This window comes from Sorex araneus, chromosome 10 (genome assembly GCF_027595985.1).
Source record: "Sorex araneus isolate mSorAra2 chromosome 10, mSorAra2.pri, whole genome shotgun sequence".
Classification (NCBI taxonomy): Eukaryota; Metazoa; Chordata; class Mammalia; order Eulipotyphla; family Soricidae; genus Sorex; species Sorex araneus.
Window position 1 is genome coordinate 60487829 of NC_073311.1, and position 18353 is coordinate 60506181.

General features: G+C 42.9%; 2 protein-coding genes and 1 long non-coding RNA gene across 5 annotated transcripts in view; 2 read left to right on the forward strand and 1 right to left on the reverse strand.

The window, feature by feature from the left end:
- The window catches only part of PDE3A (phosphodiesterase 3A), a 312776-nt gene extending 309885 nt beyond the window's left edge, over positions 1-2891 (forward strand). For both annotated transcript variants that reach the window (XM_004611359.2, XM_055118370.1), the window contains one exon: positions 1300-2891. In XM_004611359.2, the coding sequence (XP_004611416.2) occupies positions 1300-1553 (254 nt within the window). In that variant the 3' untranslated portion in view covers positions 1554-2891. The remainder of the gene's footprint in view (positions 1-1299) is intronic.
- A 7071-nt stretch (positions 2892-9962) lies between these two features.
- Positions 9963-14867, reverse strand: LOC129399175 (uncharacterized). Its single transcript, XR_008626962.1, has 3 exons — positions 14820-14867; positions 11440-11513; positions 9963-10338 (listed from the first exon to the last, which is right to left on the reverse strand). It is a non-coding gene; the product is annotated as an uncharacterized LOC129399175 (long non-coding RNA).
- Positions 14868-14903: 36 nt separating this feature from the next.
- Positions 14904-18353, forward strand: part of SLCO1C1 (solute carrier organic anion transporter family member 1C1) — a 49294-nt gene continuing 45844 nt past the window's right edge. Inside the window, exon 1 of one of the 2 annotated variants that reach the window (XM_055118630.1) lies at positions 14904-15319. The gene's annotated coding sequence lies outside the window, so the exon portion shown is untranslated. The remainder of the gene's footprint in view (positions 15320-18353) is intronic. The other variant, XM_055118629.1, reaches the window with a different exon arrangement.

The following is an 18353-nucleotide window of genomic DNA, read 5'->3' on the forward strand; positions in this document are numbered from 1 at the left end:
CTCCTACTCCCCCTCTCTCTCCCTCTCCCCTCCCTCTCCCCTTTTTCCTCCCCCACACTCTCCCCCTCCCTTCCCCCTCCCTCTCCCCTCCCTCTCCTCTTTCTCCTCCCCACCCTCTCCCCCACCTCCCCCTCCCTCTCCCCTCCCTCTCCCCTCCTCCTCCCCCCTCCCTCTCCCCTTTCTCCTCCCCCACCCTCTCTCCTCCTCCTCCCCCTTCCTCTCCCCTCCTCCTCCCCTCCCTGTCCCCCTCCTCCTCTCCCTCTCCCTCCCCCTCCCTATCCATATCCCTCTCCCAAGTTTAAGAAATATCCCAAGGTTGCAGACCTAAGAAGGGAACTCAGGCCTCCTCATTTATAATTCCTTTGCTATTGACTCCTTATAATTTTAATTTCAGAGCATACTGACTTGATAGAGCCTGAAACTTTGATTGGGGGTGGGGATTAAATATGCAGTGATAATTTCAGCAATCTGCAAGACTTGGAGGTCTCCCAGGAAACACAGAATAAAATGTTTCAATATGGTATCCTAGGGAAAGAAGGCTTTTGCCTCCACCTCATAATTAAATCTGAAAGATTCCTACAGCGAACTAAGAGGTTTCTAATGAAGTACTAAGCTGCATTTAGAGTTGGAGCAATGAAAGGCTCTTTGTTCTCATTTCAAAAGGTTCCAGGGCTGAACAATTTGGCTCCCCAAGCAGGCATGTGTTGGACCACCTGCGGACTCTAATCTACGCAAATTTATTTGGTACAAACTTGCTTCTACGTCACCATATTCCATTTAATTCCGGAGAGGGTTACTGCAAACGTTCAACAGCATTAAAAGGGGAACAGCGAAACTCTCACGGGGGCCTGCTCAGACAGGAAGAGGAAGGAAAATTGAGCTTTTGTAAGGTTTTTCCCTTGCGCTGCCTTGCCACCGTGTGACTCTGAGGGGAAATCTCACCTGGTACAACCCCGAGACTCTCCTAACCGAGATGCTAGTCTCTCCTTCAGCCAGTGGCCCCAAGGTGCTCTGTTGGTTCAGGGGATTAGGCTGAAAATACACTCATGTCTAAGACATTCTCAGCAAAAGCTGGCCTGAGCCCTGCTGACGATGAAGTATATTAGAAATAGACACGCAGGAACCAAAGGAAGAGCTTAGTTGTGATGAGCGTTGCCCCCTTGGTCTGGTTTCTGTTCTCGCGAGACCAGGGGTGCAACATCAGTCCCCTTGGGTACTCCCCTCCTCTTCGTGCTGTGAGAATAAGCAACACGTGGCGCCTTCTAACACACCCCGAAACCCACTTTGCTGTCTTTTCAGAAAAGAAGACTTTCAAGAGGAGGAAAATCTACTGCCAGATCACCCAGCACCTCCTGCAGAACCACAAGATGTGGAAGAAAATCATCGAAGAGGAGCAGCGGGGGGCGAACCCCGAGAGCCAGGCCCTGGAGCCCCCCTCGCCGCAGCACCCCTCGGAGCAGATCCAGGCCATCCGGGAGGAGGAGGAGGAGAAGGGCAAGCCGGGAGGGGAGGCGAGCCCCAGCCCAGAGCCCGGCCCAGAGCCGCACCCCTGAGGGCGGACAGGACGAGCTGTGAGGGGGGCGCGGCTCTGGCCCACTCTTTTGAAGCCAGCACATGCTTAGACACGACACTGTAGAAACACGGGGAGACGGACACGTGGCGAGGGACCCGGTGAAAGACCCTGTCAGAGAAGCTTTCACGCCGCAACACCAGCTTCTACGGATTTCTTTGTTGAAAGGAAGGACTAGATTGTGTGTGTGTGTGTGCATAAGCGCTCACGTAGATGACTTGCAAAGCCTAGTGATACACAGACACACACAGACACACGCCCCCGCCCTCCCCCATCCAGACACACACACACACACACACGCACACACACACACACGAACACACTAAAAACCAGGATTCTGGCTCCACGATTTAGGAACATTCATATATTATTGGTCACTGTGATACAATAAAACACAAAAGGAAGAGAAAGCACGGAGGAAATGGTGTGGCTTAGCCAGAAAAAAAAAAAGAGGGCAGCACACGTAGGTTGCAACTCGGGAGCTTTGGTTCTTAGCAGCGAGAGAAGACGGTTCCAGAGCATTATTTGAATTCTCAGATAGCGTGCCAACATCTGTGCGTATGAGTGTGTGTGTGTGTGTGTGTGTGTGCGTGCCTGTGTGCATGAGAGAGAGAGAGAGAGAGAGAGAGAGAGAGAGAGAGAGAGAAAGGGTGCACCTCATGCAACTGTATGTCTGCATGCATGTAGAGAGGATTCTGTGATTTTAGCCATCCCTAGAGTCACAGCAGCAGATGAGGGCACGTGAGCCGACAGAAGGAAGCCATCGCGAACACTGCTCCCTGTGGCTTCCAGGAGGCTCCCTCTGAGACCTGGACACCCTCCTGCACTGGGTGACAGGCCACGGGACTGGCACCAGCCTTCGCATCACTTGGAGGCGCTCTGTCACCAGCTTCCAACCCGGAAGACTGAAGCATTTTCCCATCTTCTTGCCCTGGAACTGTTGGGGGAATTCCGTGGGGCCGTGGCTCCCCTAAGATTAAATCCCCCTGGAAGGAAGTGAGCTTTCTCCAGCCGAAACAACACCCCCGTTGGGTGGACCTGGAGTCAGATCTCCTTGTTTTAGCTCGGATTGGAAGAGGTTGCCGGAGTAAGGCCTGGAAAATTGCTCGCAGCGATGACCTTCCATAGCTCCTTAATGGCTGCCATATAAGCGGTAGACAATTGGGAAAGAAAAGAAAACAAAAACCAGCCCATGATGTCTTGTTCGGGGGCGAAGGGGCTGGTTTGAGGATGGCTTTGGGTGGAGAAAGCCCCGAGAGAGAGAGAGGCCTGCTCTGGGGTCCCACCCGCCGAATGGGGTCTTCTCCCCTCTGTCAGTCCAACTGGGTCTGAAAAGAGTATATGGGGGTGGGGGGGTTCGGGGTCTGGACCTCCTGTTCCTGAGAATCTTTTTGGTTTTCTTCTGTTGTTTTTGTTTCGTTTTGATTTTTAGTTTGTTAATCTACACTTGTTTATGCTGTGAGCCAAACCTCTATTTAAAAAAGTTGATACTCACTTTCAATATTTTATTTCATATTATTATATTTGTCATGAATAGTTACCTTGATGTAAATATAAAGATTTTTTTTTCTGTAGATAGTAAGTTTTTTTTTTTTAGAAAAAAAAGGGAAAAGGAAAACATTTTTATAAAGTTCTCTTTTAATCACCATTTTTATACATGGTTGCAGGCAGTCTCCAAGCCCGAGGAGAGGGGTCCTTCCCGGGATACCAGGGTGGTCGCTGCCTCTCACCTCACCACGTAGAACCGACCACCTGCCAGTTACTCTCTGCCACCTCAGTGAAGATACTGCAAAGAATATTTTTTCTTCACTAGTTACTTTTGCTCACTTTGCAAGCTTCTGACTCCCTGTGTCCCAAGTGAAAGTACTTTCGTAACCAAGACTGAAGTTTTCTAATTCGTTTCCATCTTCAGGTTATATCTCTTCCTATAGGACTCCAAACCTCATCATCTAAACACTAGCTTTGCAGGAAACCTTAAGTATGATTTCAACTTTTCATTTCCTCTGAAGTCACAGAAAAAAAAGAAAGGTGTTTACATTAAAAAATAAATCTTTCTCCCAAATAGATATACTGTCCTTCTCTTCCAAAGTTAGGCTTTTACAGTTGTGACTTTTTTTTGTCTTATTTAAATAAGACAGAAACAATATAAAATAAGCATGCTGCAAGGCAAAATTCCCAATAAGTAAAATATACATGTTTCTATATAAATTCCCAATAATTAATTTTTTAAATGTGTGCATATATAATATATGGTAGACACTCACACACACATTAAAAGGACCAAATAGACACTCCACCTAAATAAGAAGGAAATTTTGATATTTTTCTGATTTAACCCCAGATACTAGGACTTGTTTTCTATTTTCTCAGTATTGCCATGTCTCTGTTTGCAAAAATGACTCAATTCCATTTCCTTGATGAGCTCCCCTTCTACCCTAAAGATACGAGAAGACATAAAACGTTTCTATCCACATACCTCTTGGATCGAATTACCTACCAGATTTTCCCCGTCCCCCTTATGCCATACCTCTCTAAAAGTAACTTAAGGCAAAAAGGAGTCAGCTTGAAGCACCTGGTTCAGAATCACCCGTCAGCAGCTTCTGTGAAGCTGTCGGCCTCAACAGAAAGGGCAGCTGGTTTGAGTTTGATGGAAGGGACAGGGAGTAATAGACGGGACCGTGGCTGAAGCTAGTGGGACCTCTTCATTTTGTATGTTCAGCAGTCCGGGTTGAGAAGTTTCTCTCCAAAGACAGATGAGCAGTCCATTAACGATAAAAGTCAGCTGGACAGTGGGTCAGAGGCTGGCCAGTTTTTGTCACACGCTAGCATGCCCACTATGTCTGAAAGAACACCTGGGCCGTTCAAAGAGATCTTTTTCCTGGTGATCCTTGCCTCCTCCGGAAACAAGGTTCAGCTCTGGGACCTGCTTCCTGTGGTGCCAGTGCATTTGTTGCCAATTCCCACTTTTATATGAGCCTATTTATAGGTGCCATTAGATAAACTCAGGTCTTGCTAGTCCTTTTCGGGAGAACCATCGTTGATTGTATAGACAACCATAAGACCCATGGCAGTAAGTGGGGACTGGTCAGCCTGATGGTCGTGTCGGATCAATGTTGAGGAAATGTTATACCATAACACCAGGACGGGTAATTGTGTCATGTCCAATCTGTTACTAGAAAAGTTTTCCAGTTACCCAAGCCAATCTTGGGAAGATTGTCTTCTTGGTGACAGTCCCACTTTAGCTCTTTTCTTGTTCATTAGTTCCTCTTTTTTTTAGCCTTTTTGGCCTTGAACTGGCTTTGATGAAAGTAGATGAAGACAATAGCTGTATCCAAAAATGGATGTAGGTAGATCTTCATCTACAAAGTAAAGGAATTTCCTCCTCTTCTGTTTAAGAAAGGATCCATTCTCTCGGAAACAAAAAACAACCACCCAATTATGAGCCCAGTTCAGTGTTCCATTTTGATGGCGTTCCAGCACAAATCCTCACCACAGTAAAATGAAAGGGGATTAGGATCCAGGCAGACCAATGGAGTCGATGAATCTGTTGTGATGGGTTTTCTCACCCCTGCCTCTCTCCATTTGTGACCCTCTGATTTCCTCTGTCACTTTCCCAGAGAAATTTCTTTGATGGCAAAAGCTGTGCCAAAAGCATGAGACTCAGGCCTCTTCTTTGTTTAAATAATGGACAAATAGAAATTATTTTCTAAGTAATAAAGAGATGAAAATTATCATTGTAAATAAAGTCTAAAGTTTGAAATGACTGATTTACTAACAGTTAACTATTTGTCTGATTAAAAGGAACTGAATAACCCAAAAGCATTTCTATTTTGAGAGGGTTTTTTGGTGCTTTCATAGTAGAATACTGATCTCCACAGTCCTTATCACCTATATAGTATTTCTAAAATAGTAATGGAAACCACAATACGAATTGTTTTGTTCTCTCCATCCTAACCCTGACTACTGTGTCTTTATCTTCATTTTATGCCTTTTCTGGTTAACATGCTTTGTGGAAATAAATTGCCTTTTGAAATTGGCAGAAGACTCCAGTAAAAGACTTCTAGAAATGTTCATAATCTAGAATAAATAAAAATTCTTTTTATTCTAGAGATTTCTTTCAGCTGTGTGTGGAAGAAAGAAGTCCATAAAATTTCAAATGCTAGTGGCTCATCTGTTAATAATTGAGAGCTAAAATAGCGACGTTCTTTGAAACCAAACTGAATTTGTTCCATTAACCTTTTCTCCTAGTAAGCAAACATTATCCCGTTGTTCTAGTTCATTTATTTCTCTGATTTCTCCACAAGGTAAAACTACAAATTTCCTAATGTTGTCTGTTCATTTTTCTGGTATTCTTAGAAAGATTAGGAGGTCAATTTAGAAGATTAGGAAACCAACTCTATTTCAGTTGAAAAGTGTTCCAAAGTTATTCTTAGAATTGTTAAGTCTCCATACTTATGTCAGTTTGTTCCTCTCAAAGGTGTTCAAACTCTTCAGGAAAATTCATTTGGAGATGAATTCATGAAGTTATAAACACGTAACCAATTAAACTATAAAATTAATTAAATTAAATAAGTATTAAGTTGATGTTTGCATAAATATTGTATATTTCACACGTTCGAGCCATACTAGGAGGAGAAACAAGCCTATATTTTAGTTTCTGTCATGTACTATGTACTGAACAATTTGTATGGTCACCTAACATTTCATTTGTTAAGATGATATTACTTTTACCTACCTTATCTGAACTGCAATTCCTTAATCATGCATGTAAGTCAGTTAAAAATGCTTCATATGTAAGTACTATCAAGAATATTTAAATTTTATTCAGTTTGCAGACCAACATGTCATTCTGTAGTAGAGATGTACTTAATATTCTTATGAAATCCAAACAATTATTACATAATTGTTTACACAATTATTTACAGAAAACTGGTAAGAATGTTTTATTCTTTTTCCAGCATCCCCCATGCCCTAAGAAGAAATATCTTATCAAAAGACCCATGAATACCTGAGCTATGTAAAATAAGTCTAGTGTCAATAATTAGATTATGTATGCAAATTATAGTCTGAGTATTTCCGTTCCTCTCTCCCAAAAAAGGGAATTGAATTATTCACCAATTTTTTGTGGTTTTGCTTGTTTTACTTTGATCATATTTTGCTTTAGAGCTGGTGCTACTTCAGCCTGAGCTGGTGGGATGGCTGTGGGTGAAGTCAGTTCACACCCAGCAGAAATGGGGGGCCATATGGTACCCTTTGAGATTCCTTTATGCCTTTATTCAGCCCTTTGACATTATCTCCCATCTCCTAGGTTGTTTTAAAACTGAATGGTCTAATGTAGATCCTGTTTTACTAAATTTTAATATAGCCGAAGATCCAAATACTTAATGAGTAAGAAAATGAAATCTTAATTATTTTGACCTTTTCAGGTCAGTGAACGACATGAATGTGGAGGCACATTTATCTGCTAAACATGTTGACATTTATAAATCGCCAAATAAAAGCAATAAAAAATACTTAATGCTTTAAGTTTTCCATGTCAGTAGAAATACCAACTTCAAAAGAGAAATTGCAGTAGGGTATTCTTCCTTTCCTCTTGTAAACACAAACACACAGGAGAAAATGGTGGCTTCCCTTCCCTTTTATTGGCTTTCACAAGTCAGTCAAAAGAAAATAGAGGCCTGAGAGATAGAAGAGCAGTACGGCCCTTGCTCTGCATGCATCTGACCCGGATTCAATCCCTGGCACTACGTATGGTCCCCCATGTCCCACCTGCAGTGATCTTTGAACTCTGCTGGGTGTAACCCAAAATAATTTTTTTTAAACAGGAGAATCGGGAATTATGAGACAGAATAAGGAGAAAGAATGCTTTCAACCCCAAAATCCAAGTCACCACATCTAGTTCCATTCTGCAATCCATGAGACTGAAAAAGGAGAAAAGGGCAGAAAGATGGATTGGAAATAGTCACCAGGTCAAACCCAGTCATCACCCCAGCACACCCCTTCATTAATAGGGCAGCCCAATTTCGTTCGCATTTTCTGCAAAAAGATGCCCGAGGGTCCTTTCCCAGCCCCGACTCCTTGATGCAGTGAGGTAACAGGTTGCAGAACTGAATGACCCCTGAGTGTCTGGAACCCGCTGTTTGAGTGCCTTTTGGAGGATTGGATTTTCTTTTTTTCCCCCCGTAACAATTTGACTTTCTACATAATAGCAGAATATTTCTATGGTTTAATGTGAAGTTAAGTATGGTTGTTTAAAAAAATGTATTCTTTGTGTATATATCTAATTGGTGGATAGAATTTCCCATCATCTTTCCTATTAAAAACTAATATTTTATGATTCAGAAACCCTCATTATTTATCAGATATTTCATTTTACTTATTTATAAACACAATCAGTACTATAGTGTTGCTCTCTTTAAATAATCAACCCTAACTTATCTATATAATACCTATTAAGGGGAATTAAATGTTTGGCTTTCATTATATATTTGTTCATTAGTTTAAGAAATCACAAATTTTTAATACTCTGTAAAATACTTGCATGGGAGTTTTACCATATAACACTTAGCTATTGGTTTTTTCTATTTATGAGTGTCATTTCATTTCTTAATATATTCTCACAAAATAACACATACCATTTTTATTTTAAGACGGATGATTTATTAGTTGAAAAGCACTGGAAATATATTACTGAACCCACCCAACCCAGTATTACTTCCTAGAAAATTTGTTTGTGCCAATCATAAAATGAAAATTGGTGCTTTTATAAATACTCTGAAACACTCAATGCGAAATAACGAAAACAATCTCTCCTTGACTTTCTATAATGGTCTAGCAAATATAATAGGATTTCATTTGAATTCAATGTTTTGGGTTTGGTTAAATTTGGCTAATTGAATCTGACTTTTTGGTGTTAACATTTATTCTGATTCCTGGCAGGTCAGTTAGTCTGATCAGTCATTACCTCTTTTTGACCAAAAACACAAAGAAGCAAACCTCTCAATGGGAACTTCAACTTAGTGTATATGTCCCAAATATTTGACTTTGTAAAATATTTGTAAACTGTTGAATACTGGATTAGTTTAATTTGGTATTCCTAAAAAGCAATATTTTCAAATAACTGCCAGCCAAAGTACTCGTGTAGGGGATGTCATTTGGACACGACAGTTTTTAACAATGTAAATCTCACCACTCTCAACAAACCATATGTTTAGTCGTTTCCAAACTTACTAATTTTAGCAACACAAGAGTGAGATATTGTATTCAGAGATCATGAGATCCTTTTGCAATTGAAATAAATCTTGTCCATTCATATGTATCTTGCACTTAATATGCATAGCAATACTTCGTCTCATCCTCCAATCACCAGTATTTAAGTAATCTAGTTAATGGCAGATAAATGTTTTGTAAAAGGTAGAATCTGTACAGGAAAAAAAAATTAAATTGTATTTATTTTTATTATTTTGTAGCTTAGACACTATAATGATGTTCCTTTTTTTGCCAGAATTACTGGAAGTGCCTCTTGGTTTTATATGTAATATGAATATTACAATAATCATATGCCCAAAATTATTCAATTGTGTCACTGATATGGATGTTACAATGTGAAGAAAATGTACAATATAAAAATACATCTGTGGTATTATGTTTGATGTAGTTTTTCTTATAGCCTACACTCTGTTCAGTTTTTGGAAGAGCTCCCTTTATCACCCAGATCTTGTGCTATAGTGAGACATCCATTGGCCTTTGTACAAGTTTCAAGACTTTGTCCAAGTGTCTGGGCCTTCTTTTCCCATGGTCCCATGCTCCTCCCTCTCACTGGTGAGATCTGAGTTGCGTTCATTTTCATCTAACTCCAGACTGTCGTTTCCTTTTTCTGATCAAATAGCACCAAAACCTCAATACCCAAATTTCTGATGTCTGACTCTAATAAAGCAGTGCTCTTATTTCTCCTTTAATACTATTATTGACCCTAAAAGATTGTCTACAGGTCCCCATACAGGAGTCCTTAACTGTACAGCTCAGAATTATCTATGTTTATTTTGTTGAAAATGCTCGTGTGTGGAGGTCAGAGAGACAGACAGTACAGGGGTTCAGGCACATGCAGCTGACCCCAGTTAGCTCCCCTGTACCACACATGGTCTCCTGGAGTAAGCCCCGAGCGCTGCCGATGTGTCCACCCTTTACCCCAAGAAAACTGCTCCTTTTTAATGAACTCAGATGCTCAGAAATGGCAAGATGTCACATCTACCCAAGTTGCCAAAACTTTTGTTATTTAGTCAACACAGTAATTTTCCCATTACCTTAGGGGGAAAAAAATCCTAATTCCTATGAAGCTTTAGTAGATTCAGCTCTCAGGTGCTTTCCAAGCGCCCCTCTCACCAAAGCTTCCAGTCTTCCACCAATCACATTCCTATGCCTTCATCAAGTGATATTGGTGAAGTATTTATGCATGCATTTTCTTCCTTCAATACATGATGCTTACACACACACAGAATTCAACTACACCGTCAAACGAGGCAAGACTGGCTTCTTGAGTTGTACCTTCTGTTCCTCTCCAGGACTGTCTTGCTGTGGAGATGGTCAGACTCTCGGAGAAGGAAGCAACCGCTGGGCAGTCAGCATCAACCTTATCGTTCCCGCACTGGAGGGGCTGTGCAGCTGTTGTAGATTTTGGTAACGGGGCAGTACAGGAGGGATGACAGTGGGTTATTTTTAGTGAAACCAGCAAACGCAGACCAGTGGACAAGGACAGAGACAAGCATGGCCTAAAATAGATAGCCAGAGGGAGAAGATGGTTACGCTCACTCCCTCTTTGGCCAGCTCTACAGAGCACCTGTAACCCACTGAACCGTGTCAAGCAGGGCCTGGGACATGGGCCATACCCCTCCGAGCAGTGAAAAGAAGCCTACATAAAACCAGTTGTTAAGTAATTAGAAAGCCTTGTGCTCGCCCAGCTACACAAGAAATAAGGCACTTAATATACTTATTTTAGTTTTGGAGCTACTTCTCCAGAAGCACTTTATAGGCTTATTTTAGTATTGGAACTACTTCTCCAGGAGCACTTCATAGACTTTTTTTAGTTTTGGAGCTACTACTATGCGTCCTCATCATTTTTCTGACATCATTTCTGGCTCAACTGAGCAGCCCCTGACTAGCATTTGTCAGGCTGGGAGAACGGCTGGACAGCGGGGTCAGAGGGAGTCATCTGAGCTCTGCAGGGCCTGCCAGCGCCAGCGGGAGAGTGGGCAGGGGAGGTGACTGCTCTCAGCACAGGGAGAAGCCCTCCTTGCTCTGCGGCCAGCTGGACTGACTTCCCCCAGCCAGATGCCCAAGGTGAATTCATTGACTACTTGTTTTCTGGTCCTCGGGGCCTTCGAAGAAGGTAAAGATGATGTCTGTGGTTCCTATTTCTGCACAGGAAAACCCTGGTGATATAAACGACCTCACAGAAGTGCTGCTGGTCAGAATTGCCAGGGGCTAGGTTAAGCTCTGCTTGGCATCTCCTCAAGATTGAGTCAAGGTGGGTGGGAGCTTGGGCTCTTCTAAGATAATTTGAACTTGGACTGTAAACCCCACTACAGAACTCATTCAGGTTGGCAACAGAACACAGTGCCTTGTGGTTTAGGGCTGTGGGACCCTTTTTCTTGGTGAACATTTTCGGGGACCCTCACTCAACATGGCAGCGTTCCTTCCCTTCCTCTCTGAATCTGTAAACAGCAAAGGCACGTGACTCTCCCTTCGACTTTGAGACTCCAATTTCCTCCTCTTCTGTTACATCTCTCTGTCTCCACTGCAAACCTCAGTGTTTTGAAGGACTCACGTCATTGTAGTGAGCAGAAATGTTCTCCCTGTATTCGAGTTTTTACCTTTAGTGACATCTGGGAGCTCTCTTCTGTCATGAACTTCAGATAATTGTCCAACTTCAAAATGTCCAGCTTCTCTGGAATTAGGAGTTGAGAATTAGAGGAGGGAATTTATTTCTGTCTTCCATGAATCAAGCAATGGATGAGAAACTCAGAGAAGACCATGAAGGCAGATGGGCCATGCAAGAGTTCTATGTAACAGAAATTCGTGTCCATCATACAAGTGCCCATTCACTTGCAAGAGCCAATAGTGGCAATGGAGACAGAAGACTGGGTTATAGTACTAAATACAACCCAAATTGGGTGAGATGGGCTAGGATACAGGATATGCTCTTAACTAGCTACCGGTTGACATTGCTCCTTGCTCCCTCACCTGAATTCATGTTGGAATAAAGGGTGGGAGGAAGAATGGTGCCCTTCACTATTAGATAGAAACATCTTCTTCCTGTGTCTAATCATTCAGACTCTGTTTGGAAGAAGTTTCCAAATGAGGGATACTCTCAGCAAGGGACAGGATGGTCCCATAACCCGGAGTTTAACTTGCCCCTACTTATTTTCTTTCACCTTGTCCCTGAGTCTTCAGGAGAGGAAATGCATTAGCTTAACTCACCAAGCTGGAATCGTTTCTTTTATAAAATAAATTCATACTGAATAGTAAAGTTGATGGGAAACTAGAGCACTAGGCAGGACCACTAAGGAAGCTGGTGTTTTGGGAATAAAACTTAGAGTTGTTCCGACAGTAAAATCATCAGGTAGTTAAGATACTAAGTGAGAGCAGAGAAAAATCTAGAATAGTGAGAACTAAAGGCATATGTCCCAAGGCCGCTCCCCACACACTCAGGCTGAGCCTCATGCAGGAGTGAAGTCTGACAAAACTCAGGCAATGAGGAACTTTGTGACCTTGGGCTCTGGGCTCAATGGAACCAGGAGCGGGGATCCTCTGCTTGTTCCCCCCCACCCCCAGGCTCTGGTGACACAGGGGTCACGCCCATAAGCCACCTCCTGTCAGCCCCAGATAATCTCATCAGCCACCATCCAGATCAGGTGGCTTTTTCTACTGGAAGGGAGCAATATGATGCCTGCCATAGCCAAAGCCACCGTACCCCATGCCAGGCCATTTCACTTGGGGCACCCCAGAGTGGGGCGGGAGAGCCCTCCCTGCCCCAAGGGACCCAGTCAGCTGAGAACCTCCCAAACCCAACCGCCACCATGCTCAAGGCCACTCCCCACATGCTTGGGCTGGGCCTTATGATTGAGTGAATGTGTTCCTGGACAGGGCAACACGTCATAAGACACTCCCTACCCATTCTGCTTAAGCACCACACCATATTTGATGGGTTCAAATAGTAGGCAACAAATCATAAAGGGAAATATATATATATATACATATATGCACATATACATCACTGTATCACTGTCACTGTCATCCCATTGTTCATCGATTTACTCGAGCAACGCCAGTAATGTCTCCATTTGTCCCAGCCCTGAGATTTTAGCAGCCTCTGATTACTCCTCTTTCCCAACGATTGGAGGCTCTTTCAGGGTCAGGGGAATGAGATTCTTATTGTTACTGTATTTGGCATATTGAATACACCACGGAGAGCTTGCCAGGCTCTGCCATGCGGGCGGGATGCTCTCAGTAGCTTTCCTGGCTCTCCAAGAGGGACAGAGGAATCGAACCCAGGTCGGCCGCATGCAAAGCAAACGTCCTACCTGCTGTGCTGTAACTCCAGTCTGTTTGTAAAGTAGTACAGGGAAAACACATGCCCAGTCCTGGTCTGGAATAAGAAACTAGGACACAATTCAATGTGATGGTGTGTAGACAAGCTCCAAACATCATGTGGAATAAGTAGCATGAACATTCAAAACAGTGGCATTAACTATGAACTTCTAAGTCTTCAGAAAAAAGAATCATATTCAAGAGTGAATCTCATATAAGTTTGGGATCTAACAGATGACACTCTCGGTGTGTGTGTGGGGAGAGAATCACATTTCTTGGGGAGCAAAAGTATGCTTTTGGCACTCTGGGTTGGGTAGTACTGTCTCCCCTTCAATGTGCTGATGGCCACTCGTATGTTGAAAATGTAAGATCTATTTTGCAAAGCAAATAGATCTTTGTAAACCCAACATTTCTTGCAAAGGTTGCAAAGCTTGATTTGATTGCTAAAATAAAATCCATCAGAATCTAAACATATCATTGTTTGAGTGAGAGTTTTATTATATTGTTTGTATCTGGGCCTTTTTATTTCTTTTGTATTTAATTGTACTTGTAATATTTGCTTATAAATTAGTGCTCAACTGAAGTTATATATGCAGCCATGATGCATTCCAGCCATTAAGTGCTTTTCTATTTACAATGCAATTTGGAATACATGTTATAATTTAATCCTCAACTCAACCTGTATTTGATCTTGGCACAGCATTACCCTGAGCACAAAGCCAAGAGTAATCCCTGAGCTCTGCTGTGCATGGTCCCAAATAAAACAACCAAATATGAGCAAACAAACAAAAAACAACCCTATGAATATGTTTTATTTTTTTTTATTGACCACAGAATTGTTTGTGGGGTTGCTCTCTACGCATTATGGGAGATTGTACCAGAACTGGTCATATACCAGGTAAGCATCTTAAGCCCCATGTTAACTCTCCGGCCCCTGTTTTTTTGTTTGTTTGTTTGTTTGTTTGTTTAAAATTAAAATTTGGCCTCACAGAAGTTAGAGTATCAGTAAAGTTAAGGGACTAGATCTGAGTTTTAGCTGTAGCACTGTCTTCCCATTGTTCATCAGTTTGCTCAAGCGGGCACCAGTAATGTCTCCATTGTGAGACTTGTTACTGTTTTTGGCATATCGAATATGCCACGGGGAGCTTGCCAGGCTCTGCCATGCGGGCAGGATACTCTTGGTAGCTTGCCGGGCTCTCCGAGAGAGATGGAATTTTAGCTATTTAAGAAATTATGGAATTTGGGAAATTCTGATAGCAACTTCATTCATTAACATAAATGAAACACAAGCTAATGCTACTCAAAATACTCTAAAATGGTACTCTTGGCACACACACACACACACACACACAAATGATTAGAATTATAGAATGTCTTTCTGAAAGGAGTTTCCTTTCCTTGGCACAAGATAAATTATTAAAAACAAAAGCAACTGCTCCTGTCTTTGAGAATTAACTCTTTGAGAATGCACTCAGGAGAGAGCCCTGCAGAACTTGAAGGATTCCAACCTCATTTGTGGTCCCTGCCGCTCTAGAATCCCAATAGGAAAAAGAATCAGGCAGACATTTAGCTCACAAGGATTTAAAAAACAAACAAACAAACAAGCAAAAAAAAACAAAAAACAGAAGGATCCCAGTGATGTCCTCAAGGGCGGTTGACTTACAAACTTGGAAGAAGGACAGGTCTTCGCTGCGAACTTCCGTCCCTCTGCTCCTGTTCCCTCACTCTCTGCCCCCTGCAGTGGTGTTTGCTGGGAACAGGCGAGTAAGATCACAAGTGGTCTTTTCTTTTTTTCCCTCTCGCCCATAAAGAAAGCTTTATCACGTGTGGCCTTAAACTTCAGCAAATTGCAAGAGAAATGGCTCAAAAGCTTCAGCTCTCTCTGTGCCCTGGGAACTGAGTGGCACGTCGGGGGCTTTGCCAGCGTGGCCAGCTCTCTGCTGCCTGCCAGAGAAAGGCGGCCAGGAGGAGAGGAGAAAGAGAAGAGATTGCCCAGTGGGAAGTCTGTGCCCTTCATCTTGTCTTTGCACCCGGTCCACCCCGGCACTCCCCGGCTAGCTGGACTGTTCCACGCGGCTGTAGCACTTCCCTGTAGGACTCTCCTTCTGTCTGCACTGTGGTCCAGCCTTTTCGGAGCACCTTGGAGGCTAGCTCTACCTGCAGGTAAGGCTGGGTGATCTGCTCTTCACGTTTTGTGACGAGCATGTCACTTGTCTCAGGAGAAAGGTTAATAGGTCTTTAGGTTCTGCAAGGTTTGGGCCGGATCCAAAACACATCTCCAGGAAAAGTAGCCGGGCCTCTCGTTAGGTTAGACGTTGGTCCAAGAAGCCAGAGGACCTGAGCAGTGGGAGCAAATGCTAACCCTGATTTTCACGAGTGGGGTCCCTGGTCAGATGTCACTTCACTGTTCTGAGCGGAAACGCTGTCTCTGAAATAGGAACTGGAGTGGCACCTTGTTGAGGTTTGTTCTGGAGGTTAGCGAGTTTGGAAGGTTGTCTTGAAGGTTGCTTTAAGAAGTGTGTCTGTCACCGGACACAGAAGTAGTACCTGTCTGTGGAAGCTGGGAAAAGCTTTCCAAGTGTGCCATCCGACCTTGCTAGCAAGCAGCTGCCTGCAAGGCCATCCAGGCTGTGGGGGGCTCCAGGGGAAATGAGGGAGATAAGGTGGGGGGAAGGTGTAGGATGTCCCATACTGATACTACGGGGGTCTTTGGGGTGACTGCTGAATCACCTGCCCCCGGGAATAAACACAAACTCAGGGCAGTTCCCAGATCCAAGTGTGACCTGTTCCAGCCCTGTGGGCTCTTAGAGCATGGGAGATGGGTTTCTAATCCATGAGAGAAGACAGTTACAGTTCCACTTTTTTTCCCCAACCAAAAAAAAAAAAAGAGGAAACTGCTGGGTTTATCTTAACTTGATTTCCAGGATCAGTCAGACAGCAGCCAGGGGGCCTTTGTGCCTACTTGGATGGAACGAGCAATGAGTTGAGACAGATTCTTCTCGAGGACTCTGTTCCTGCTCTACTTCTGCCATTGCAAATGAAGATGGGAGAGGACGGGAGGAGAGAGAGGGCGAGAAGGGGAGGAGAGGGATGGAGGAGGAGGAGAGAAGCCCAGAAAGCACCTGGGCCTTAACAACTCATGTCCCAGGGACCAGAGTGACAGGAAAGCAGGAAGAGCCTTGCGTGCAGCCGACTCAGGCTCAATCTCGGAACCACATATGGTAGACCGAGTCCACCAGGAGTGACCCTTGAGCGCAGAGCCAGAAGTCAGCCCTGACAACCACTAGTTGTGCCCCCACAACAGACAAAAATAAATTGCTATCACTGAGCTCCGCCCACACCCACTTCTCACAGTGATGCTAAACTGTAACCTCCTTGAAAGATACTATATTTGAGATCATGGAGAATACTGTACTTGAGATAATAGACAAAGAAGTCCCCCTGCCCCCCCAGGTACAATGATTGATCCAGTAAAGCGAGGCTGCGGCCCTATTTCCAGCAGTGTCAGTATTTTATTCCTGCTTCCAAAAAAAGTATCTTAGTTGTGCCTTAACATAGCGTAAGCAAGGAGGGCTGGGTTCTTTTTTCTTATAACTTCTGAACTCTGGCTGGAGTGATATTTGTGCTATATAAAAGGAAATAAAGCAAGTGCTGTGAACTCTTTCCTTTTCATATTGATTTCAGTGGGACTTTTCTTCTCTTTAGCATTAACGTCCTAGATGTAACCATTGGATCTTTTAAAGATCAGTGTGGGGGCCAGTGAGAGAGTACAGATTACTGCTGGGAGAGATCCTGAGTACAGGGCCAGGGTGAAGCCCTGAGCACCGCCAACTGTGCTCTCTCAAAAGGAAACATTCAGAGAATACTTTTTGTGTAAACGAAGGTATGTTTTATTCAACCATTTATTTGTATTTTCTGGTCTCTGGAACAATTTGCAGTGTGAACCTCTCAAACAAAAGGCCAGTTTGAATCATGCAGGTCATCTCTTGAGAGGTGTTTGCATTTTAAATTAAAAAATGCCAACTGTAAAACTAAACCGTTTAAAAATATTTCTGGTTTATCTGTTTTATTTAATGATATTTTATATTTGTATCTTTTATATTAGAAATGTGTGCTAATTATTTTAAAAATAAAAAATATGAGCACATAGAATAGTTTTTAAAAATAATTTGCGCAGGACCAGAGAGAGAGAGAGAGAGAGAGAGAGAGAGAGATTACAATGGGTAGGGCCCTTGCCTTGCACTCAGCAGACCGGGATTAGATCCTGGCATCCCATATGATCTCAGAGACCGCCAGGAGTGATTCCTGAGTGCAGAGCAAGAGGCGTGTCCCTTCCCGCCCTTACCAAATATCATTTGCAACTCACCATCTAGAAATATGAATGGTAACTTTTTTTAAAAAATTAACTTTTCTGAAGCTTTCTTCCCAGGGATTTCCATATGTTATGTTCCTTTTATAAATTAGAATGTCATTTATACTTCTTGGTTGCCTTCGCTTCAAAATCAATTCTGTCAAGAAAATAGCTCTATATAATGACATTTACCTTGTTATACTTTGTTATACTGGTTCCCAATGGCTTCAAAGATTTCATTGTATAAATACTATAATTTTTTGGACATCTGGGTCGTTTCCCTATTTTTCTCTATTCTGTTTAGGGCAGGTGCTGGGTCACACTTGGTGGCAATCAGGACTTACTCCTAGTTCTGTGCTCAGGAATCACTCCTGGTGGCGCTGAGGAATCGTATGATGCAGCAACAGGGACCAGCAGCATGTAAGGCAAGGGCCTTATCCCTGTCTTCTCTCACCAGTACTTATTTATTTATTTTTGGTTATCAGCAATAGGTCCAGCCCACCTCGGTCTCTCTATTTAAAGAGTTTAATTAAAAGTGCTTAGGGAAAGGGATTTGATCAGCTGTAGAGCATTGGCCTTTGAGGGGTGAAGCCCAAGGTTTGGACTTGATGCTCCACCCTACCAAAGATAAAGTTTTCAGTAGTTTTAAAGTAAATAAACCCATTTAGCATTCTAGAACAGTGTTTTCTAAACTCCATTTCTATTGTTCTGGCAAAAATGTGTTAATGATTTCAGATTCAATTGCTGTCAGGTACTGGTCACTTTGGTTCTTAGTTTCTTAGAATTCTGTCTTTTAAAAATTAAGAGATAGGGGCTGGAGCAATAGCACAGCAGGTAGGGCATTTG